A 24,546-nucleotide genomic window follows, 5' to 3' on the forward strand; every position below is an offset into this window, starting at 1 on the left:
AAGTATTTATATGTGTGTCTTATCTACTCCATTCACAAAGTACCAAGGTGGCTTTGGTAGAATTTTAACACTTTCTATCTCCTCTTCTCACTATCTTACCCATAAAGATGATATTCTCTAGTACACATATTTGATATTTTCTAAAGCATATTAAAATACGAAAGAACTTTCACAGTTCGTATTCCTTTGCACTACACTACCTAAGTAAAATTTTATTTTAAAATGTATTAACAACTTAGTGTTTATTGTGGACTTAATAGGATCCAGGGCCTGTCCAAGAAAACTTCACATAGATTAACTGATTTTATCCTTATATCAACCCTGTAAAGTAGAAACTTGTATACCCCATTTTACAGATGAGGCACAGATAAGTTAATTAACTTGCCCACTGGCCACACAGGTAGGAAGTGGGCAGGAGACATATTTAAATCAGGCAGTCAGTCTCCTGTCCGCAATCTCCCACCTGCTGTAACCTGTACTGGCGGCCAAGCAGCTTCAGGACCCCAACCCGTTCACAGCAAAACCGCATCTCCCAAAGCCTTTTGTATAGAATTCGTCAGCAGCGGGTCACTAAGCTGAAGTCAGACCTCGGTTACGCATTCACTATGCTGCGCAAGGGGTAAGCCCCCTGATTTGCACGAAACAGGTTCTCTATTTTTGTTAAATGCAGAAATAGAGCAACGCAGGGAAGTTCTTCCTGAAGTCTAACTTCTACTCGTTTGCCAAGCCTGCAGAAAAGGGAAGCTTGCGACTGCAGCTGCAACCCGTGAGCACCAGGTGGCGCCCGGCGCCCCCGGAGCAGGAGGCGGAGCGGCCGCAGATCGCGAGGAGCATGTGGACGCTTGGGCGCCGAGCGGCTGCCAGCCTCTTGCCCCGCTCGGCGCCCCCGGGCTCTGCCCAGGCCCGCGCCGGGGCCCCGCGGCCAACGAAGGACTCCCGGCTCTACAGCTGCCGGGGCCTGCGCACCGGGACCGCCCCAGCCGGCACACGCAGCCAGCCCGTGAGTATCCGCACGGGCAGCCGCCCGGGCCGCACGCCTGCGTAGCGAGGCCGCGCACGCCGGGCACGCGCACCCGCTCCAGCTCCCGCGGGGCCGCGCTCAGGCGGGGGAAGGGCGGCGTCGGCAGCCGTGCATTCCCCAGTCTCCGTTTCTCCCGGTTACAGTTGCACTGGCTTCCGCTTTCTGGTGAGAAGACGGAGATTGTATCCTGCAGTGCAACTGCGGGAACCGCGCGGGCAAAGGCAGGGAAGGCGGGCGGGCATCGGCTCTTAGGGACCTGTGGTGGCTCTAAGCTTGTCAATTCTCTTTGCGAGAACTTTAATAATACATGCCAGGTACTATAATATACATATATGTATATTATCTATAATATTAGCACGCTGTAAATATAGAACTACTTAGTAAAATAGTATATTTATATCAATATAATATTGACAGTATATAAATATGAGTAGCAATACTGTCAGAGCGATGTTTTCAAGCATGGGCTTTTATGAACGAAACGCTTTCAGCGAGCGAGGTAAACATGTCAAAGTTGTGGAGCACAGTAGCTAGAGCAGCAGGGCTTTCGGATCGGACCTGGGTTCCAAAGTCTGGCCCCTGGACTCAGCAGAGCTCGGGGACGTCGGGGGATCCCAGAACCTCTCTGAGGCCTGTGTTCTTTTTCTCTGAAGGGGAGAGTACCCATTTTGCCGAGCTGGCATGCAGTTTAATTAACATATATAAAGTCTTCAGCACTTAATTGCACTTATCTTCCCTCGCGGGGATACAAAGAAATACCTGACCCGGTTACTCCACGACTTGAGAGGAGGAAGCCCAAAGAAAGGCTGTGGGGCTGAGAAGGTTACACCGGAGGATGGAGGTGATGTTTAATCAGGGTCGGAAGACAGCAGGGGGCGGTGAGGGGCTCTCAGAGGAGAGAACGGCGTGGATAAAGGCCGGGAAAGTGGGCGACGATCAACTCTGAGTGGCTGGTCCGCTGGATGGATTATGCATGGTGAAGGAGGCAGGTGAAATCCAACCCAAATTGTTCACGGAGCTCCGGAATTTGGACTTTAGGCCTACACCTCCCGTTGACGTGTGTTATTTGACCCTGTTTGAAGAAACACTGGGATTGGTTGTCAACACTCAAGGCTGGAATCACGGATTTCCCCCTCTTCTCAGGAAAACTAGGTAGTTATGGCCATGCTGGTCCCACGATCCCCTTCTGCAGAACGCCCACGTTTATTACTCAGCTCCTTCTGTGCTGCTCTCACCTGCAGCTGCCCTGACGTGCCCTTCCACTCCTGCCTGTGTCCTCAGCAGTTTTTAATTTAGGAGAGTGACAAGATATGGTGTGGTCTTCTGGACGGTACCTAGTGGCTGTTAAGGGCTGTTGATTCAGAGGCGCACCCGGGAGGTGGGCACTTGGCACATACTGGGATTTGGGACACTGGGAAATGCTAGGTGGTTAACAACCTAGGCTACCCATTGGGCCCCTTTTTCCATAGTTAATCAGGTTGGTTTAACCTGTCTATTCCGCAGTTCCCTTGCACATCTTCAGTACTTGTGGAGTTGGGTGGATGACAGTGGCAACTGGGATCACGATCCTGTTTAATTTTTTTAAGGCCTTAACTGTCCTCAGGTTGATCCCTTGGGCTCCATGTGGGTCCTGATGGCTTCTGACCCAAGATCGTTTGGGGAGTTCATCTGGGGACCCTTTTCTCCACCTTTATTTTCTCTACCCGCTGCTTCTACTTCCACAGCAGAAATAGAATGGGAGCCACCTGTGCAATAAGTTTTCTAGTAACATTGGGAAAGTAAAAAGAAACAGGTGAAATTAATTTCAACAATACAGTTACTTAACCTAGTAGAGCCAAAATGTTACCATGTCAGCAGGTAATCAAGATTGAAAGATTACTGAGATATTTCACATTCCCTCTTTGTACTCATTCTTCCAAATCCAGTATGGATTTCATACTTCCATCCCTTGTCCATCAGATGTTAAACTGAGGGTACTGTGGAAATACTTGATCTATATTTAGATTTTATAAAATTCACAACTGAAAAAGTAAATTCACACACTTGAGTTGTCCCAAACATATTTTAAATTTTCCAGTAACCTTATCGAGTTGAGTATCATTTTTAAACTAAAATTAAGTGAAGTTTAAAATCTAGTTCCTCGGTCACACCAGCCATATTTCAAGTGCTTAGTGGCCACGTGTGTCTGGCGGCTACTGTGTGCACAGCTTTGGAGGTGAGCACGTTTAGCTTCTGATTGTCAGTTCTCAGTTCCAGCTGCTCAGCAGAACCCAGAATCCACAGAAACGCCTTGTAAGCCTGCAGCTCAGCCCTCCACCACCTACCTGCCTTATTCACCCCGAGGCTTGGAGAAGACCCTGCTTCCAGCACGCAGCCTCCGACCCTAATAATAAGAGAGTGTGACAGTGACAGGGTCTCTAACCTTTCCCCTTTAATGCTGGAGGCAGCTCCAAGGAGGAGATACCTAGGTGCCACTGCTCTTAAACAACTTCAGAAGCTCCTGCTGCGGCCACCTCTGCATACCTCGGAAGGCGTTTAGGCATCTATTAATTTTTCTAGAGGGACACGATCGTCACTTACGAGCCCATGGCCTTTGCCTGGGTGGGTTATGCCCTACTTCACTCTAAATTCATTGTTATTGTCTTCCACAGACAGTATACATGACTCTATATGTAGAGTCTATACACAAAAGTGTATTTAAAATATCCGTGGGCTTCCCTGGTGGCGCAGTGGTTAAGAATCCGCCTGCCGATGCAGAGGGCACGGGTTCGAGCCCTGATCCAGGAAGATCCCACATGCCGTGGAACAACCAAGCCCATGAGCCACAGCTACTGAGCCTGAGCTCTAGAGCCCGTGAGCCACAACTACTGAGCCTGAGCTCTAGAGCCCGTGAGCCACAACTACTGAGCCCTCGTGCCACAACTACTGAAGCCTACACGCCTAGAGCCCGTGCTCCGCAGCAAGAGAAGCCACTGCAATGAGAAGCCCACGCACCGCAACAAAGAGTAGCCCCTGCTCGCCGCAGCTAGAGAAAGCCTGTGTGCAGCAACGAAGACCCAATGCAGCCAAAAATAAATAATAAATATTTTTTAAAAATATCCATCTTGTTTAAAGATTAATAATAAACTCCCATGTTCCCACCACTAGGTTAAGAAATTGAATATGGAGTGTTCCAGGGACTTCCCTGGTGGTCCAGTGGTTAAGAATCCATCTTCCAATGCAGGGGATGTGGGTTCGATCCCTAGTCGGGGAACTAAGATCCCACATGCCTCGGGTGCCTCGGGGCAACTAAGCCCGTGCACCACAACTACTGAGTCTGCACGCTCTGGAGCCCGCACACAACTAGAGGGAAGCCTCTGCGCTGCAACAAAGAGCCCAAGTGCTGCAATGAAAGATCCCGTATGCTGCAATGAAGATCCCGCGAGCCACAACTAAGACCCAATGCAGCCAAATAAATAAATATTTTTTTAAAAAATACAATATTGAGTGTTCCATGAAGGCCTGGTGCTCTTTCCATTACAGCCTGGTCCTCCCTGAGAGGACTCTGCTATCCTGAATTCTGTCAGGCATCCCCTTCTCAGAGTTTCACCTCCTGTGTATGTCTCCCTAAAGCATGTAGCATTCGTTTAAAAAAACCATTTTGCTGTATTTATTCTTCTGTGCCATACTCGTGATCAGTGTCATTGTGATCAATGTTTGAGACTCAGCGACACTGATGCACAGAGTTGTCATTTATTTCCTTTGTCTGCTGGATAGTAGCCGTTAGGTGAGTATGTCACACCTTGTCTAGGCTCCTCCCGTCACATCCGGTTGAGTCCAGTGAGCTGCTCTTACAGTGGTGCTGCGCTGGGCGTGCCCGTGCGTGGACAGAACCTCCTCTTGGGTGAAGTCCTCAGACTGGCATTGCTGAGCGAGGGGCCAGCAGATATCCCACTCACTAGATGCCAAGAGTGGTCGTGCCAGTTTGTCCTCCCCAGCAGCGGATGAGAGCTGATTCTCTCTTCAGGCTTGTGGTTTGACAGGGCCCAGGAGACCGAGGGGACCCTGGGGTGAAGGCTGGCCTCCCTGCCGACCACCAGGCCAGGCCTTAGTTGAGTCGTGTGGTTCCAGGGCCTGAACTTGAGCCTGTGGGCCCAAGAACTATCTAGTATCTCCTCCGATCTCTCCCATGAGCCAGCCCTGTGCTGTGCTCACGGAGTCACTGAACCCTGGAGACTCGAGTAAGCAGACCCGCACAAGACACATAGTCCGATGGCTCCAGGTGATGTGGCCGCAGGAGGGGTGGCCCTGGGTGGCTCCCCACCGTGAAATCCATCTGCCTCCCTTGGGCAAAGGCCGGATTTTGCCTCTCTGACCTCCTACCTCTTCACACTTCCGTTGACATGCTTCAAAAATGGAAATTGACGGAACCCTCAGGCCGCGTGTTTGGGATATTGATGTCCTCTTGTTGGATTCTCATAACCAGTCTGCAAGGCCGGTACCATGATCCCTACCTTCAGAGGAGGAAGCAGAGCTTGGGAGGGTTAAGCAGTTACCCAGAGAATGTTAGATGGGGAAAGCAGGTGAGAGACAAGGCAGGGAGTCTTCGGCAACTGTTCCTCTTGTGAGTCAACACAGCTGAATGAAGTCTTCTACTCTGGCTGTGAATGAGCACCTTGCTTTTAGACCAGCACTCCCACCAGACCATCGAAGATGTAAAGTTAAAAGACAAAAACAGCTGTGTGAAGGTAGCAGAGAGACTGAGACAGCTAGGATCTGAGGGGCCAGGATCCCGGAGAGAAGGGAAATTGAGGTCAGCCCTGCATTCTCAAACACCTCCCCTCCGTGTCTAGAGTCCTGTATCATTCCCAGGATGCGATTCTTTCCTTTGGGGCCCAGACCCTGGGTCCAGACAGCATGGGTTCCAATCCCAGATCCCCCACTTTGTGTGTTTTTGTGACTCTGGGGCAAGTTACCCTTCTGTGCCTCAGTTTCCTCATCTGCAAAATACAGATACAGTCGATCCTCCTTATTCCTGCATCCTCTACTTGTGAATTCACCTACTCACTAAAATGTATTTCTATCCCCAAAATCGATACTCAGGTCATCGTGGTCATTCTCGGACGTGCACAGAGCAGCAAAAAAAATGTGAGTCACCTCCACTCACAGTCCCTGACTCCCACACTGGAAACAAAGGTCCTGTTCACAATCTATTTGGTGGCGCGTTTTTCACATTTTCGTGACTTTCGTTTATAATTTCACTGTTTAAAGTGGCCCGCAAGCATCGTGCTGAAGTGCTGTCTAGTGTTCCTCTGTGCAAGAAGGCTGTGATGGGCCTTAGGGAGAAAATACGTGGGTTGGATAAGCTCCGTCCAAAGCGTGAGTTCTAGCGTTGTTGGCTGTGAGTTCAGTGTCAAGGAATCAACAATATATATTAAACAAGCCACCTTTGAACAGAAACACATGTAAAACAAGGTTATGCATTGATCATTCGGTGAACATGTGACCAGAGGTTCACAGGAACCTCTCCATATTTCCCTTAGTAACTTGCTAATCCATTGTTTGTGGCAACTTTATAGGACATCACTGTCGTGAAGAGTACTTCCCTCATTGGAATGTAATGAGGACTGACTGAGTCCCTTTGTCTTAAGTCTGAGGACGCTACCCCGCTGATGGTGGACACTCTAGAATGTGCTGTGGCGATACGGTGCTTCTCTCAGCCGCTCTCTCACTTCTCCCTTCTGAGCCAACGTTTTTAAACAGCCATCTGCGTTCTGCACCCCCATTTCCTCCACTCACTTCTCAGCCTCCTCCTGTCTCAGCTTGCCCAGGGCCCTGATGGCTCAAGAGAGTAACCACAGCCTCTGCCCCCTTCTCTTAGTGGCAGCCACATGCTCTGTGGAGAAGGTGAACCTTGCCACCAACCTCAGGAAGCCGCTCGGTGCCTTCCTGGGATGAGGTCCAGCAGCCCACCTCTCCATCACTCCCCTGCCGTCTCCGCTCGGCTGTACCACTGCTCCCTCCATCCAGACCTCCATCCCCTCCACCATCTCTCTGGCTGGTCCGCCTGCCTGGCAGTCATCAGCTCAGACCCCAGTCCTCAGAGCCCGGCTCCAGGGCGCTCAGCAGTTACGTATTGAAAGAAATCAGTGGATCACGGTGTCCCCTGCAGATCATGTTAGTGAGATCTGTCACATAGCACTGGAGGCACAGCCTGTCTTCTGGACACCTGCTATCTGTTGTCGCTCACTTTAGTCACATCCTAAGAACTTTGCTGACACTTCCCACTGCACCCCCCAACCCCCCTCCGCCCCCGCCATGCTAACCGCCCCAGCCCCATCCAGAGCGGTGCTGCCAGCAGCGCCTCCCGTGGTGGTGGGTGTGTCCTGTGCCACGAGCCACATGATGCCACAGGACACCCGAAACATGGCCCATGGGACCGAGGAACTGACTTTTAAATTTTTATATTATTCAATAAATTTACATTTAAATAGCTGCCTGTGGCTTGTGGCTACTGAGTTGGACAGCACAGGCTTAGCGAGAGCCCAGGAGAGCGCAGTTTGATGCACTAAAAGAAGGCGAAACAACTTCCTGAGAAAGATATACTCTGAAACACTTTAACCTCGTCAGTCCCGAACGTAGTAGTGATATTCAAACTGTGCCTTAATGGACTGTACGTTGTAAAATGGTAACGTTCTACTTCACTTTGGCTTTTAGAGTCTGAGCCTCTGCTGCCTCAACCAGATCCTGAACGTCAAAAAGCAGTGGGTCTGTTGGATGAATTTGAGGACAACGGGAACTCTGGGTGACGCTGGGTGAGATAAAAACCTTCCACATCAGAGATCTCTTCCTCCCTCTCCCTCTCTCTCAATATACAGCATATGCACACATACACATACTTTTTTTTTTCCTTTTCTCTTACCTTTTTTAACAATGACAACAACAAAAAAAAAATCAAAGAAAACCAAAACCCATCCCATAGCAACCCATCCCGTTTTCTCCCTAAGCAGCAGCATTCATAAACGTCTTTCCACATCACTACTTACCCACCGCATTATTATTATTATTATTATTATTTTAGCGGTACACGGGCCTCTCACTGTCGTGGCCTCTCCCGTTGCGGAGCACAGGCTCCGGACGCGCAGGCTCAGTGGCCATGGCTCACGGGCCTAGCCACTCCGCGGCACGTGGGATGCTCCCAGACCGGGGCACGAACCCGTGTCCCCTGCATCGGCAGGCGGACTCTCAACCACTGCACCACCAGAAAAGCCCCCCACCGCATTATTTTTAATGAAATAGTATTAAGTTTTATGGATGTACCATAATTCATTTAACCCATCCCCTATTGCTGGACATTTAGGTTGTTTCCAGAGTTTTGTTATTATTCTCTTTGACATCTTAGTAGTTAGGGCAGGCCAAGCTTCTGTAACAAGTAGACCCCAAACTGCAATGGCTCCAACCAGGAGAGGTTCGTGTTCCCCCTCTCTGTCGGTGGTGGGTGGCCAGACCTCTGTGAAATGATTCAGGGAGCCGGGCTCCTTCCACCTTCCTGTCGCCTATCAGCAACTTACTGTCCTCTGCAGGTCGAGGCCAGGTCACCCTGTCCAGCTTCCACTCCACAGAAAGGGACAAGAGCATGGAAGGTCTGGAGGTGACATCTGTCCCTCACTCACATTTTAGCAGGGGGCCCCAGCTAACAGCTGGGGAGGCCAGGAAATGTAGCCTAGCGGGTGCCTGGAGGGAGGACGCAATGGGTTCTGGGGAAAAGCTGCCAGGCACCGCTGCAGCCCACCGCCCTGCGCCTGTATCTGCAGGGACTCTCCTTCCACACACACCCCCAGGCTGCAGCCACAGGACCATGCAGTCACCCATCCACCTCGAAGGCCAAGGTGTCCAGCAGCACTGGGACAGCCTCTGCCCTGGCTCTGGGGGACTTCCCTCTATGAAACCCTGGTTGGAGGCTCTTCTTTGTCTGTCACTCCCCATGGCTGCAGGGAAGGCGGGCGGTGGGACCTGTGACCTCCTTGGGCAGACTCTCTGCTACTGTCTCCCAGTCCCTCCAGGCAGCCCTCTGAGGTTGGGTGGGACCTTTGCAGGAAGCCCCAAGTCCAGCTTCCTTCTTCAGGGTCTACTTCTGGCGTCTGGGAAGCACACCTTCGACCTGCCGTGCTAAGGACAGCCCACTTCTGCCATGGCCCCCCTGTCATCGACAGGTAGCACCTGTCAAGCTCTTGACTTTGGACTTTATGCCTGAGTCAGGGGTGCCTTTATGTTCCCCAAGCTCCTCCAGGCTCATGTCAACCTCTCCTGGTTCTCTCCAGATCCCCCCTCTGTCGGCTGTAGCCGAGGAGAGGGAGAGGGAAACATCCAGCACAGCCCCACCGCAGGCCCCCCACTCGCCATGTCCTGATCAGCCCTGTAGCCTTCCCCACATTGTGCCCTTGAGGTGGGGGATGGGCTGGCTGGGGGAGGGGCCATACTGCAAACCTCTGTCTTCCACTGACTGACTGGCAGTCACTGGTGTCTTCCTGGGGCCCCTTAGAAACTCTCAGATGATGGAGCTGTCCAAGATGCCTCCTGTAACCTACAGACATGTCCTCACCTGGGCGCAGAAGCTCATACAGGGAGGTTTATAGCAATTTTCTTTGTCATAATTTACATACCATAAATTCCACCATTTTAAAATGTACCATTCAGTGGTTTTTAGTGTCCTCAGAAGGTTGTGCAACTTTCACCACTGTCTAATTCCAGAACATTGTCATCACGCCAAAAAGAGACCCCATAACCATTCGTAATCACTCCCCATTCCTCCCTCCCCCCGCCCCTGGCAACCACTAATTTACTTTCTGTCTCTATGGATTTACAGCAATTTAAAAAAATTAAAAAATAGTACCTATACAGGAATGTCTCCAAGTATACAGCTTGATAAATTTTCAAAAACCGAAGATACCATGTAACTCAAGAAATGCTTCGAGAAATAGAATGTTACCAGCCCCTTGAAAGCAAGGCTTCTGCTCACTTCTAGTTATTAACCCCTCCCTGCCCCAGGGTAGCACCATTCTGATTTCCATTGCCTGTTTTTTAACTTTATATAAATGATATCATCAAATATAAATATGTCTCTATGTGGCTTCTTTCAGTCACCATCAAATGAAGTGTTTCGTCCATATTGTTATATTTACAGACAATTCTGTTTTGCACTATAGTATTCCATTTTATGAATATATCACTATTTAGCTATGGTATTTCCTATGGATACTTGGGCAGTCTCCAGTTTGGGCTGTTGCATAGTTCTGCTATGAACATTCTAGCATGGTGCATGTCTCTTGGTGAACTTGGGTATGCATTTCTTTTTTTTTTAGAGCAATTACAATATTTATTAAGTATCAGATTGTATTATACAATTCTATATTTCTGTCATCTGAATTATTTTTTTCAAATCGAAATTGGTTTTGGTCTTTTCACTGCTAAGGAAATTTTTATTTGGGTATGCATTTCTGTTGCGTAAATGCCCAAGAGTGGAGTTGATGGGTCATAGGATATGAATATCTTCAATTTTAGTTGAAGGATCAACAGTTTTCCAAAGTGATTGTCCACTTTACTTGCCCATCAACAGTATCTGAAAGCTCTGGTTACTGCACTTCCTGGCCAGCTCATCATATTATCTGTCTCTTTCATTTTACCCATTCTGGTGGTATCTCAATGTGATTTTTTAATTTGCATTTTCCTGAAGATGAACCAAGTTGAGCCCCTTTTCATACGTTCATTGGCCATTTGGATATCTTTTTTTTTTTAATGAAATCTGTTCAAGTTATTTTGCCCATTTTTCTATTGGATTTTCTTTTCTTATGGATTTTTACGAGTTCTTTACCTGTTCTAGATATGTCCTTTTTCAGATATATAGAATAAAGATATTTTCTCCCACTTTGTGGTTTGCCCAACAAATTTTAACAACAAAAGCAATGGAAGCAACCTCAGTGTCCTGCTGAAGGGGACAAACTGAATGAATAACATAAGATAAAATACTCTGAAAACTGTATGTGCTAACATGGAACCATTTCCAAGACATATGAAAGGAAAACTTCAAGGTGCTTCATTTATATATTTAAAAGATTGCTCATCATAGCTGACTCTGGGATGGGGCTGCCTATTTGGGCAGAAAGGCTTACTTCTCTGTAAACCCTTTGATGCTGTTTCATTTTTTTACTCGGTATATGTTAGATATTTTCCATCAATTTAAAAAATTTAAGTAAAAAATAAATGTGTCCATTGATGTTAATAAAATGGAGCGGTTTGGTGATTGCATGATCGGGGTTGTTTCTGTTCCCCTCACAGCCCTCTGGACGATACCACCTATGAAAGACTGGCCGAGGAGACGCTGGACTCCTTAGCAGAGTTTTTTGAAGACCTTGCAGACAAACCTTACACATGTGAAGACTATGATGTCTCCTTTGCGGTACCTATTTGCTTCTTTTCGTTCTTCTGTATCCTCCCTAGGAATTTTAGCTCACTAAGGTAAAGAATTCCTCTCCAGCAGTATGCGGTTATGGATGGGACCAAAAGACTGGGGTTCTGGTGTCAGCCCTGCATCACCAGGCTTGCGACCTTGGGCAAGTCACTTGTGACCTTGGGCAAGTCACTCAGCCTCTCTGAGCCTCACGTTTGCCTAAAAATACAGATTCTCAAGCTTCACTCAATACCTGTGAAGATAAATCAGGGAGGAACCCAGGCATGTGTTTGTGTAGCAAGACGCCTCTCATCATGCAGGCGGGCTAGTTCCTAAGCGGGGTGAGAGACTGCCCAAGATGTATTCAGACTAGACATGGGCCCCACTCCTGGAAATTGTCATACAGTGGTCAGGGTACAGTCCTAGGAAGCATGTTTTTGAAAAGCTCACCTGAGATTCTAATGAGCATCCCTGGGTCTCATCCCTAGGGATTTTTATTAATCAAATAAAAATAGGTCTAGGGTGTGGCCCAGGCCAGGCTTTGGGGTTTTTTAAGTTTTTAGAGTAACTCCTCAGAGGATTCTAATGCAGCTGGGCGAGAACCCCAGGGCTGGATGAAACTTAAGCCCCAAATCCTAGAAGCCAGGGCAGTGCTGGCGTGTATCGACTGGCCACCAGATGACAGACTTGAGCAAGGTTCCGCCTTTGTGTTTAGAATTATTGCTTAGGCCTTAGGGAGCAACTCTTTTTTGCCAGTGGGAGCACATCCCCTGCAGAGGTTAACCCTCTTGACAGCAATTAATTAATACCAGAAAATGTCATGAAGAGTGCATTTGGGATTAAATCATGGAATTATTTAGGACAACCAGCTGTCAGGCTAAAGCGATAGAAGTGGTATTAGATATTGCTGTTGGGGGCACTGGATAGAAAAGGACTCCATCAGATGGGCAGGTGTCAAGCCTAGTTGTAAGGACAGTAAGGGACTTGGTGGTAACGAGGCAAGAAACAACTGAATGCCTTCCAGGTGGATTCGTTGGTCGCTGTCAGCAGCAGCAATGTCCCGGCGGGGCTGTAGACGTGCTTATGCAGGCAGCCTCAGGAGACAGAGCTACTTGGGAACCATTACAGACTGGCCTCCGGAACTTGACCATCTGTGGGATGATTAGAGCTGGGGAAGTTACAGGTCTCCTCTACCCCAGCCTTCTTACCAGGCTCTGTAACTATGGGGAAACCAAGGCTCAGGCTAAACTGCCACACATGCAAACCTTTAGGAACATGCCACAGAAACAGTCACACCACCTGTTCTTACAGGATTAATGAAGCCCCTGCTTGACTCAAACACTTTGCGTGAATGTTTCATTAGAAGCAAAGGTGCCAGTATTGTAGCGGCTGGATTCTGCTTACCTCACTAAGGCAGGCAACAAAAGCTCCTGCTCAGTGGTGGGTCAGGATCCTACCTACCTTCACAGTGTCTCTCTGAAGAGCGATTCAGCTGCTACACTTTCCAGAGTCTAAAACCCATTCTTGCAAGGGAAGAGGCACCTGAGTTTTTCTAGCCAATCCATACACTGTACATTGAGTACCATTCTACTCACTAGGGAAGTAGTATTTCTAGCAAATCATTTGCCAAGTAGGAAAATCTCTAGTGTAGGTGTAGAAGGCTAATGGCATATAGTAGCTCCCTCTGTAGTTTGGACTTCTAAGTACTTTGAAATGCTATGTACCCTCGGGTGTGAATTCCTGATTAGAGTCCTTCAGGTGCTAGCAAACTTATGCATTTCACTTAAGATAAATCAGTTGAAATTACATTATAGACAGTAGAACACCTGTAACACCATTACTTGAGCTTGGTTGGAGTGCAGTCTTTCCGTGCCCTCAGGGTCCAGTTGGATGTCACCTCCTCTCTGCAGCCCTCCTTGATGCTCCAGGCAGACACCACCCTGCCCTCCTTGCCCAGCACTCTGAGGATGATCACCCTGTGTTGTAACTGTCTCTTGAAACATCAGTTCCCACAGCTACACTGAGCTGGACAGCTGGAACACTGCCCATCCCTGGTCTCCCAATGCCTGGAACATTGCTAAGTACTTAGCGGGGACTTAACGAATGTCGATTCACCATGTAAATGAAATGAGGCGCACCTACTTTTCCAGAACATGCTTTCATTGATGCCACTCAGCACTTAGTGCTGTTTTATCCACTTGCTACTGGCCAAATAGGCAAATGAAAGGAATACTCTAGACACACCCAGGCCACGTTTCTTCACTTTCCTCCTGTGCACTGGGAGACGTGAGCAGTGTCTTGGCTGCTGTGTGGTCCATCAAGTGGGGCGGGTCGCGGTGGATGTCAGTGTCTGGGTCCAGGCCTCGCTGCTCACTGGTAATGGTTACCAGAGGGAGCTGCCTACCAGAGCCCAAGCCCCTCCCGTCACCAGGCAACCACGGAGTCCGCTACACTTGATGCATGAGAAGTACCACACTATTTAGAGAGTTACCTCCAAACTGCCCTCGTTTTTCTTCCAGGCAGAGCCCTGGCCTCTTAGACACTTCAATGAGAATTTGCTTGCCGCCATGTCCTTCATTCACTGAGTTGTCTGCATATTATTGCCATAGAGCAGAGGTTTCTTAACCATTTGGCGATCAGGACACCCTGTGAGAATCTGACTGCTCTCCCAAGAAAACCATCCCTGCATACCTATGAGTACATATCAGCTTCCAGAGCTATATGCAGACCCCTGAAGGCCAGCTCTGGGTCCTAGGTCACACACCCCTGCTCAGAGTTAGCACTTCATTGCATATGGTGACAGAGGGCCTGGCCTAGCATCCTGCATTTGTATTTTCTTTCCTAGAGCACTTCAGTGAATTATCTGTGAGGGCAGGTCCTTCAGCTGTAAAGGAGAGGTGACAGTAACCTCTGCTTCCCCGGGTGTATCTTAGGATTCAGTGAAACAGTGTAGGTAAAAGTGCTTTATATTCATTATTCTTATTCCTTAAGGGGAAGTCAGCATCTGTTTTAGGAGTGTGGGAAGCCACATGCACATACGTGAAATCCCGACTCAACATGCCATTCCCATATGTGCCTGTTTCTGCAAATGAGCTATTTTTGCTTCCACTGATATTGCCTGTCGGGAATCAAGCCTCACCAGCTGTGGCCAGGGTCTCTTCCAAACTGGTCAGTGCCTGGGTCTCAGCAGCTGCTAAGTATTGCCTCTCTCTCCCGCACTGCCCTGCATTAAAGGCTACCCACTCTCTCAAAGTAGACACTCAGGTTGCCCCTTAAGGAATAACACTAATGGACAAAAAACTCTCTTTATTTGGTCTACTTGAAGACAGTTGCAAAAGCTTTAAGAACTCCTGGGGAACCAGTAAGACAGCTAGTTTCCCTTCTCTTGCCACTTTCCTTTGGAAACAGCTTCTGGCTCTGCGGGGAAAAACGTCTAATTACACACCACGAACAAGAGGGGGAGTGGATGAGTGTTGCCTTACATGACCTTGCCCTTCATGTGGTATGTGTGTGTTATCACAGTGCCTAGTTCACAGCCACTCAGTTCACTCATCCACAGTTTTTTTCTAATTCAGTGATATTTTTTACAAATACTGAAAGTGCTAGGATGCAAAGACAGATCTGCTCTCAAGGCGCTTATAGTAGTGGAGCGAAGGGGCAGCAAACAAGCTAGCAGCTCAGAAGCAGTGAGGAAAGCACAGAAGCTGTGGGGACATGCACGGGTCATGGTCCCAGCTGAGGGGCCTCAGGGTAACCTTCCCAGAAGCACCTCAGCCCCTCCCCCTCGCACTGTCTCTGAAGGAGGCAGAGCAGATATTGTCCCAAGGAGACGACACAGCTGATGGGGCTTAACGCACATCCCTAGACCTGGCCCCCTGCCTTTTCTGCTGCATCACGCACCTCCCAGGTGTAGGGTTAATGCACATTGGAGCATTTAAGGGCCACAAATAGGTCAGATTAGAAGAAATTATGTCTTGATTCTCTGGGCCTCATATCGTATGGAAAAATAAGCCATAAACTATATATGGAGGGGGGAAGGAGTGACTGCTGATACGTACAGGGTTTCTTTTGGGGGTGACGGAAATAGTCTGGAATTAGACAGTGGGGATGTTTGCACACTTTATGAAAATACTTTGTGAAATGCTAAAAACTACTAAATTATACAGTTGTAAGAAATTTTCAAATAAATGAAAGGTAGTCCTAACAAAATAGTACACGTGGGTTTCAGGAAAAAATGTTTTAAAAAGCAAACTTATGTATACTGTGATCCTAGCCCTGCATTTAAAACTGCAGCCGATACCTGAGAGTGAACAGCTCATGTCGCTGATTAATGGGATTGAGAGAGCGCTTCGTGTTATGGAAACAACAGCATCTTATGGACCCAAGCAGACCTGAATTTAAGATCAGCCCTGCCCGTTTCTAAGTTTTCTTTATTACCCTGTCCCTCTGTTGTCCTCATCTATAAATTGGGGTAATGATTCCTGCCTCCATGGTTATGGTCACGGAGGAAGCAGTTTTACACAAAGTGCAAAGCACAGTGCCTGGCACAGAGCAGGTACTGAAAAACAGTAGATGCTATTTTTATTGATGTTAGCATTTTATTTATACCCCCTGTATTCCCAATGCCTCTATAATTTTGCTACGTTTCTTTTTTAATCAGAAAAAACATTATTTAAAAAATAACCCAATAGTGTCCTCCCCATCCCATGCCTATCAGTTATATTATTATTGGCACTTTCTCCACCATGTTTTGTTTGTTTGTTGTTTATTTTTTTCCATACCACTTGTGGGTCCTAGTTCCCCGACCGGCGAGCGATGGAACCCGGGCGACCTGCACTGGAAGCACGGAGTCCTAACCACTGGACCACCAGGGAATTCCCTCCACCTTTTCAACAGCTCTTTGTGTTTGCAAACCAAACACAAAACTTTTTCTAAGAGCCACTGGGGGGCCCCTTGGTGGACAGGGGCTCTGAGAGGCACAGAGAAAGGCTGCCTGTCTGCGGGCCGTGCAAGGGATGGGGGGCAGCGAGGCTCCCCGTTCACCAGCTCAGCTGTGTAGCTGTTTCTTTAATATCCTGCGCATTCTAGAGAGACCTCAGGCCTTGGGAGTAAAGGGCTCCTTTGTTGAAAGAGGGTTTTCAAATTTAAATGAGCATTTATTGGGCAAAGGTGGACCAGCCAGTCTTTTGAGGAATTCAATGCCCCTGCAGAGGAAAATAAAGCTGGAGAGGGGTATCTGAGAAGCTTGTGAGCTTGGGAAGGGTCTGGGAATAAGAGCCCTAGTCTGGAGTGTCAGCCTTCTGCTGGCAGAGCTCAGGCTACTGCTCTTCTGAGACCAGCAAAGCAGGTGGTTTGATTATTTCCTTCTCTCTTGCCTTTTTTCCTTTCTTCGGTCTTGAACTTGGCCTGTCTGATGTTTGTGCTGACTGGGACGTCGGTAGAGTTGGTGTCTCCATTTTTTTTTTTTTTTTTTTTTTTTGTTGCGGGCCGCAGGCCTCTCACTGTTGTGGCCTCTCCCGTTGCGGAGCACAGGCTCCCCGCGGCACGTGGGATCTTCCCGGACCGGGGCACGAACCTGTGTCCCCTGCATCGGTAGGCGGACTCTCAACCACTGCGCCACCAGGGAAGCTCAGTGTGTCTCCATTTTTTAATGTCTCTAGTATGCTCTGGCCGGTATTTGAGGAACCAAGGCATCGATAAGGATGTGGATCCTTTCGTTTGCCAGCTGCAATACCTCTGACTAGTCACTTAACTAAGGATATTCTCACCTTGCCACCTCATAGGACACGAGGAAAAGCACTGAGATTTTTAAGTGTCATTGTGATTAATCATAGTCTGATTCTGAGAGCAGCGCTCTTTCTGCGTTACCTCCTAATTCCAAACACTAAATTAAAGACAGCTCTTTATGGTGTATGTTGCGTACCTCTATAAATGCAAAGTGTTGAGATATAACAAAATAGGAGGCGATTATGACACAGTGATAACTTTGTCTTGTTTTATTTTCTTCATGCTTTTTCCATCTGATGCACCAGAGTGGTGTTTTAACAATTAAACTGGGTGGAGATCTAGGAACGTACGTGATCAACAAGCAGACCCCAAACAAGCAAATCTGGTTGTCTTCACCATCCAGGTACGTTCAGAAGTCAAAATCTCTTTGTTCAGCTTGCTCGAAACAAGACTTTGTGGACCATTTAAGAAGTGTCACCCTCATGTGTTAGCAGCTGTGTAAGTGAACCTTTTCTGATGTTTTACAGCATGTCTCATGCTCAGTAGGAAAGCTTACTGTGGTTCTATCACTTCTTGTCTGGTGATTATGTGGCTCTAAAAGCAGATAGTGGGACGTTAACAAGATGCAAAGTGAAAATTTTTCAGAGCCCACCTTGACAGTTTTTCTCTACTAAATCATGCCGTGCCTTTGGAAAAGCCACTTTTGCTTTTACAGCATCTGAACAAGTTGCCCTTTGTCTTCAAAGTTTGGCCTCTGGTTCATTTTGAGCATCTCAGTTAAAGGTCAGTTTAATTCCATTTGCAGAACAGGGCTGTGTACTCTGTGGAGGTGGGAAGGTGTTTTAAACAGCCCTTCTAGGGCTTTTCATCCCTCCTGCCTTTTCCATTGATGTGCTTTCAGTCTAGCTGAATAAAAGATTGTGTTGGAGACGTCTGTACTGCGTCTCAAGGCCTGAGAACATGCAGGGAGAGAGGGTCCCTCATCCCTCTGGCTGCTGTTGAAGTGTAAGACAGTAAAAGAGATGCCCACAAAAAGCTCTCAGACCAGCCTTCCTGGTCACTCATTAGCACTTCCAAAGAGAACGCGCTGTGAATTGGGAAAGGCCCAGATATAACCAGCACGGAAGTCTTTGAAAGCCTCATGGTTTTTGCATTAAAAGAAAAAAAAGCATTTAACTCTTCTCCTGCCCCAGTGTTGACATCACTTTTAGGCAGTTAATATTATACTGTTTATGGTGCTGTGTGATTCTTCATTCAAAATAAATAAAGCATTAGGCCTCCTTCATCCCAGCCTCATCTAGGAAGTATGTTACAATTCAAGAAAAACAACTCCAAGGAATCACTTGTCATTTCTAGTGAGGCCCTTATTCACAGATGGTCTTGCTTTTAGATCCAGGTAGTTTACTTGAAGTTTGGCAGGGGTTGGGAGGCTACCCTGGGAGGGCAATTAGCCTGTTCTCTTTGGCCTCAAACAGTTGCCCTGACCCTAACTGTGGCCGTGCACAAGGGCTGCAGTCTTGTCCTTCATCTCAGATGAACCAGTACGAGAGAAACTGGCTGGATCAGCTCAAATCCAGCCATCAGCTTTGGGAATCAGTGGCTTTGTAAATAGCAGGCAGGGCACCAGAACCAGCTGTGATGGCTCCACTAACAGAATTCCCTCGTGTTGTATCTTGAGACAGAAAAAGTCCTTACAGTATTTGGACATACCTACCAGCAATAGGATCCTACTGCCGGCATGTTTAGAAAGATCTACTTCTGGATAATAAGAAATTCTGAGAAATTCCAAGTTTTGTTGTTTTTTTAAAATCTGTAATTCATGATGGGAATCTGGAAAGAAAATCTGCCGAGCAGCCATTTACTGTCATGGATACTATGTTCCTCAAAAAAAAAGTTTATTTTCCACTCAATTTTTCACGTTGGTCCAAAATAATCCTTCCTAGGGCTGCATTTCTGATATTTGGGAGGCTTTTTCATTGACAGCGTTTCAGGTCAGAGGAAACAGTGGCCTTCCCCCATCACCTTGCTTGAGGAGATTGTAGGGTGGAATCAACGAGAGGTCTGGGTGGACAGCTGGACGTCTGAGGCAGCGTGGAAGGGGCCTGGAGGTTCTCACGCTTGCCTGGCATCCCGGCAGCAAATCGGAGTCCAGAGCCAAGGGAATGTTCTCTGGATTTGATCCAGGTTATTATGCCTTTACGTGTTCAGCTATTTGTGCATATTAAACAAAAGTCCAGTGCTTTTGGTTTGTCCCTATTATCATTATCCCCACTGTTAAGTAAGTGTTCAAACCCCAGCCTTTGGTTGATAATACAGAAATCCTTGATGTTTTCCTAACCCCACAAAGATGCTTCCCTTCTAAGCTTTCCTCGCCCCTGGCAAACCCGTCCCAGTCTTGGACTTCGGAAAAGCTCCCCTGAGTGTGCAGGTGGACTCAGGGGCCCCTTCCTTCCCATGGGCTCTCAGCATCCTCTGCTCCTTTGTCCATCAAGGTGTCATCATGTAGCACCATTAGCTGCTGGCACTGATCTCGGGTGGCCTTGGCCTGCAGTGGCTTGAAGCAGGATTTCGGTTCCCGGCCAGAGATTGAGGTCAGGCAGTGGCAGTGAGAGCGCTGAATCCTAGCCACTAGACCACCAGGGACCAGTGGCTAATGACAAGGCCCTGGCCCATCAGCTGTGTAGAAATGAATTTCCACATAGAGACGGAAAGTAGCGAAGCAAGTAAAGTGTTATTAGGAGGAAAAAAGAGTAGAGTACGTGTGGATAGACACACTTGCGGGCTCAGAGAGAGAGTCGCGCCCTTGTGGTAGTTTGAATCACTTTTATGGAGCATTTCTTCCAGGTTTCCTTTAACCGATCATCTTGCTTTGCCTGGTTCTGAGGCCATATTTGGTATATCTCAGGGTCTTCCCCTGTGTACATGTGCATCTCTTAGCCAAGATGGATTCTAGCAAAGAGGCCTATGGGTAGTTGACATCATTACTATGGGGTGGTGCCCCCTCTCTTTTGACTTGCAAGGAGCCTTTCTCTGCATGTGTAGTTGGGAAGGTCTCCTTGACTTTGAGAATGAGGAATATGCGGCCTTTTGTCTCTTATCTGGGCAGGGCTCAGCTCTTCTCCCGACTGTCCTGCTATTGATATTTTGGAGTTTCTGTCCACATGGAACGAACTCCAGGTGCTTACCCTGAGGCCTATCTAGCTCCTGCCTCAGCACGTGTCCCCCGCCCCCCCCAGCTCCACTAGGCCCAGAGGAGGTGGAATTAATGGGCACACTCTGTGTCTATCTGGAATAATAAGACACGGCGAAACCTAGCCACACCTGGGTCCACACAGACACAGCATTCCCAGCATGAAGTGCACGTGCGGCTTGAGTTCACTAGATGAGCTTGAGATGGATGAACTAGCCCATCAAACTCTCACCTTCATGGACTTAAAATTGAATTAAGAAAACTAATTTTTAAAGTAATAATACAGATGGTTGCCAGGGGCTGGGGAGAGGAGTGAATAGGGAGTAACTGCTTAATGGATATGGAATTTCCTGTGGGTGATGAAAATGTTTGGAAACTGGATTGAGGTAGTGGTTGCTCAGTGTTATGAATGTACTAAAATGATAATAATAATGTAGGTAAGGGACAAACCATGTCAGTGATACATGAATGGCCATCATCTAAAAGACACTGCTGTGATATTTCGGGTATCATATGTGAGTTAGGAAAAGCAAAAGATCAGAATGTGATACACAGAGACTCATCAATAGGGTTGAAATATTTTCAGGTCTTGAGAGGTGTTCTGTGAATTGTACCAGAGGATAATTGTGTAGCTGCTTTTTTTTTAATTGGAGTATAGTTGATTTACAATGTTTTGTTAGTTTCAGGTGTACAGCAAAGTGATTCAGTTATATTAAACAGACCCTAAGACGAGAAGTCAAATACATGGCTGTTAAGTATTACTTTCTAGATCTGCACTGCAGTCAGTCAATTTCTTGGTGAGAGTTTCTTCTGAAGGGCTGTTCCCGCGGACTTACTCTGACTGTGTTTTGTCCTGCAGTGGCCCCAAGCGTTACGACTGGACTGGGAGAAACTGGGTGTACTCCCACGACGGTGTGTCCCTCCACGAGCTGCTGGCCACAGAGCTGACTCAAGCCTTAAAAACCAAACTGGACTTATCTTCTCTGGCCTACTCTGGAAAAGGCACCTGCTGCCCAGCCTAATGCTAAAGACATTGAAAGCTCTAAAGCCAAGACCCCAGCTTCGTTCTGCAGCTGAATGGCTAGGCTTTTCCATTTCTGCTTTTGAGGACAGTTGCATTATGTGTAACGGCTCTGTGAAAAGACCGTGTCTCCTCCTGCCCTGCCCCTGAGTCCAGATTTTCGATTTCCGTAGGTTTCTTTGGATTTATTGTCTGATTTCCTCCCTCACGTGATAGCCCTTATCTTTCGTAATGTCTGCATGCCTGTACCTTTAATAAATAACCTCACAACAGAGAAAAAGAAGGACAGATTCCAGGAGGAGAAATGAATTGGCTTCACCATTCATTCTCTGAAAGACTTACTACAAAAACTGCATGAAGAGCGGCTGGCCAACCTTGCCATCCTATCTCAAAATGAGACTCATTAAAGGGAAGCCTAAAACATTCCTACTCCTCTTGAAAGTGTAAACACTTCTGAGCCCTTTAGTATTGAAGCATCAGTGGCAACTCGGGAATTCTGAAACCAAAGACCATTTTCTGTTTGTGCTTTGTGACTGCCAGGGTGTGGCCCGCATGGGGTGACACAGGGAGATGTGGTGCCGTGTCTTCCATATGTGCATATATATGTACACACACATTTACATGTGTGTGTACATACATATTTTTTAAATTTAAGGGTCAGTATAGAATAAGCTATTGCAACACTGGTCTGTGGATGCAAAAAATCTCCCAAAAGCCATCTCTGTAAGCTCATGGATATAGTATAATAAATGAGGTCATGGAGCTGACGAGGTGCTTGGTAAATCGTGAAAGGCCACGTAAATGAAAAGATGTTGGTGTTAATGAAAGGAACCCCAGTCTTACACTTGGCCCAGCCCAAAAGTAGTTGTCTGTCTCTGGGCAAATTTCTCGAACTCCCTGGACCTCTGTCTCCCTGTGTTAACAGAAAGGGTTAAACTGGATAGAATATAGTCGATTCCCAATTTAGACATTTAGTGGTCCTGTCAGGCAACTTAACAGGCCAGCTTTAATTCCCTCTAGTAGAGGAGATGACAGTGAACAGTTTTTTTAAGCTATAGAGTAAGTATATGGTTTTGAGTTTTGTTCTACTTGAATTTCGGTTGAATTCATGTTCAAATAATCATCCTTTATTGTGCCATTACTGTGCTAAGCCTGGGCTGTAGGCTGAATGCTAAGGTGTTGATCCTAACCCCCAATCACAGCCCTCATAAGTGAGATTAGTGCCCTTATAAGAGAGACCCCAGAGAGCTCCCTCATCCCTTTCACCATGTGAGGACACAGCGAGAAGACAGCTGTCTATGAACCAGGAAGCAGGCCTTCACCAGACACCCAGTCTGCTGGGGCCTTGATCTTGGACTTCCCAGCCTCCAGAGCTATGAGAAATAAATTTCTGTTTATAAGCCATCCAGTCTCTGGTATTCTGTTACAGCAGCCCTGATGGACTACAGCAGCCTGCTATACCGTATGACCTCGTTTGAATTGTTACTGACCTGCATTTTACACACGAAGAAACCAGGGCTCAGGAACATTAAAACTCACCCAAAGTTAGGCTCCTGTTCTGCTACGTCCTTACTGAAGCAAGATTTATTAGTGACTAGTCTATGCAAATCTATAACAAAGGCTTTTGCAGTAGGAAAACCAAAAACACATTCCACTGTGGAAAAAAACTCTTAACAATAGAACAATATAAACAAATACTAAACGAGTATTTAAAATACAGTCCTTTTTCAAAAATAAATTATTTTTTAGTCCAGTGGAAATTTTTAAGTGGGGTAGGTCAGTACCAGTGAAAAAATAAATCGTGTGTTAAGTGGTGTGCTCTCCTATCTGGGATACAACATAAAATTTAAAGAAGTATTTAATTGGGCTGTGGTAACATGAAAATGGAAATTAGGGACTGTGCTCTTAATCTTTTCCTTGTGCAGCCTTTCAGGCTTACTTACTTCTATTTACGTACAATTCTAACTGGTTTAATTATTTAGATTCTAAGGCCCTGGGAGATTCCCATTTAAGGCGGCGAAAAGACTGCAAGCACAACAGCAGCTGGGGGAGGAATAAAAATCATGCTCCGACAAACTGGAAAAGCAACACGGTGTGTGGCCAGTGCCCCCCATACCTCGGACCCTGGGAGCATCATCTCATCTCTGGTATCACCCTTATTAAGGATGAATTCTCAGGAAAACATTGTAAATGTTCAGTATTATTTAGCATAATAATGTTAAGGGGGCAAGAAAATATATTACATAATTTTAGAAAGCTTTCTATTATGTTTCGCTTCCTGAGTGGATAGACCCTTTGCCACTAGAAAATAAAACTATCCAGAATGATTTATTTACCTCTGTGAAGATACAGAAAAGCACTGGGGTATGTAAAAGAGAGCCTGAGTTTTTTGGGGTTTTTTTTAATCAGAGTTTTAAAAATTTGATCCAAACTCTGCCACTTAACTTGTTTGTTGACACTAGCCTCAGTTTTCTTGTCTGTAAAGTGGAAAACCTAACCTGTGGCACCTGGGCCATGTGCAAAGCAAACACATGACAAATACTATCACAAGTGCTGCATAATTTCATATTCAGATTTGGGATTTCCTCCAAAGTATGATTTATGACATCCTCTACTCAACCTCAAACTTAGTCAAAACACTTATTTTGGTTATCTTGGTGATGGATTCTGATTCCCTGGAACAATTTTTCTTGCCCCTTAACAGTACTTGTATTTTACTCCATCTTCTGCATAGCTTCTAAAACTAATAAGCCAACCTTATGTTTGACAGTTTTTATTAAATAATAGGTTTATAATAGGTTTCTCAAGCTATACCTGACTCGATATTCTAATAAACCTCATTGCTACTTCTGAAGAAAGACCCCTGTTCATACATGTAAAGTCTGTGTGGATTGGCTATACACGGTTGCCAAGGAAAGCAGACTTCATACCTCCAAGGTACATGCTAAGATTAAAGTAATTTTAGGGGCTTCCCTGGTGGCGCAGTGGTTGAGAGTCTGCCTGCCGATGCAGGGGACGCGGGTTCGTGCCCTGGTCCAGGAGGATCCCACATGCCACGGAGCGGCTGGGCCCGTGGGCCGTGGCCACTGGGCCTGCGCATCCGGAGCCTGTGCTCTGCAACGGGAGAGGCCACAGCAGTGAGAGGCCCGTGTACCGCAAAA

At 47.0% G+C, this 24,546-nt stretch overlaps 1 protein-coding gene across 1 annotated transcript; it reads left to right on the plus strand.

Annotated features, from left to right (window-relative positions):
* The first annotated feature begins 832 nt into the window (after positions 1-832).
* FXN (frataxin) lies at positions 833-21,386 on the plus strand. Its single transcript, XM_007466771.1, has 5 exons — positions 833-1,000; positions 7,718-7,815; positions 11,336-11,456; positions 17,480-17,577; positions 21,224-21,386. The coding sequence occupies exons 1-5, from the start codon at positions 833-835 to the stop codon at positions 21,384-21,386; spliced, it is 648 nt and encodes a 215-aa protein (XP_007466833.1).
* The last annotated feature ends 3,160 nt before the right edge of the window (positions 21,387-24,546 follow it).

The sequence above is a fragment of the Lipotes vexillifer genome, unplaced genomic scaffold (assembly GCF_000442215.2).
Source record: "Lipotes vexillifer unplaced genomic scaffold, Lipotes_vexillifer_v1.1 scaffold948, whole genome shotgun sequence".
Classification (NCBI taxonomy): domain Eukaryota; kingdom Metazoa; phylum Chordata; class Mammalia; order Artiodactyla; family Lipotidae; genus Lipotes; species Lipotes vexillifer.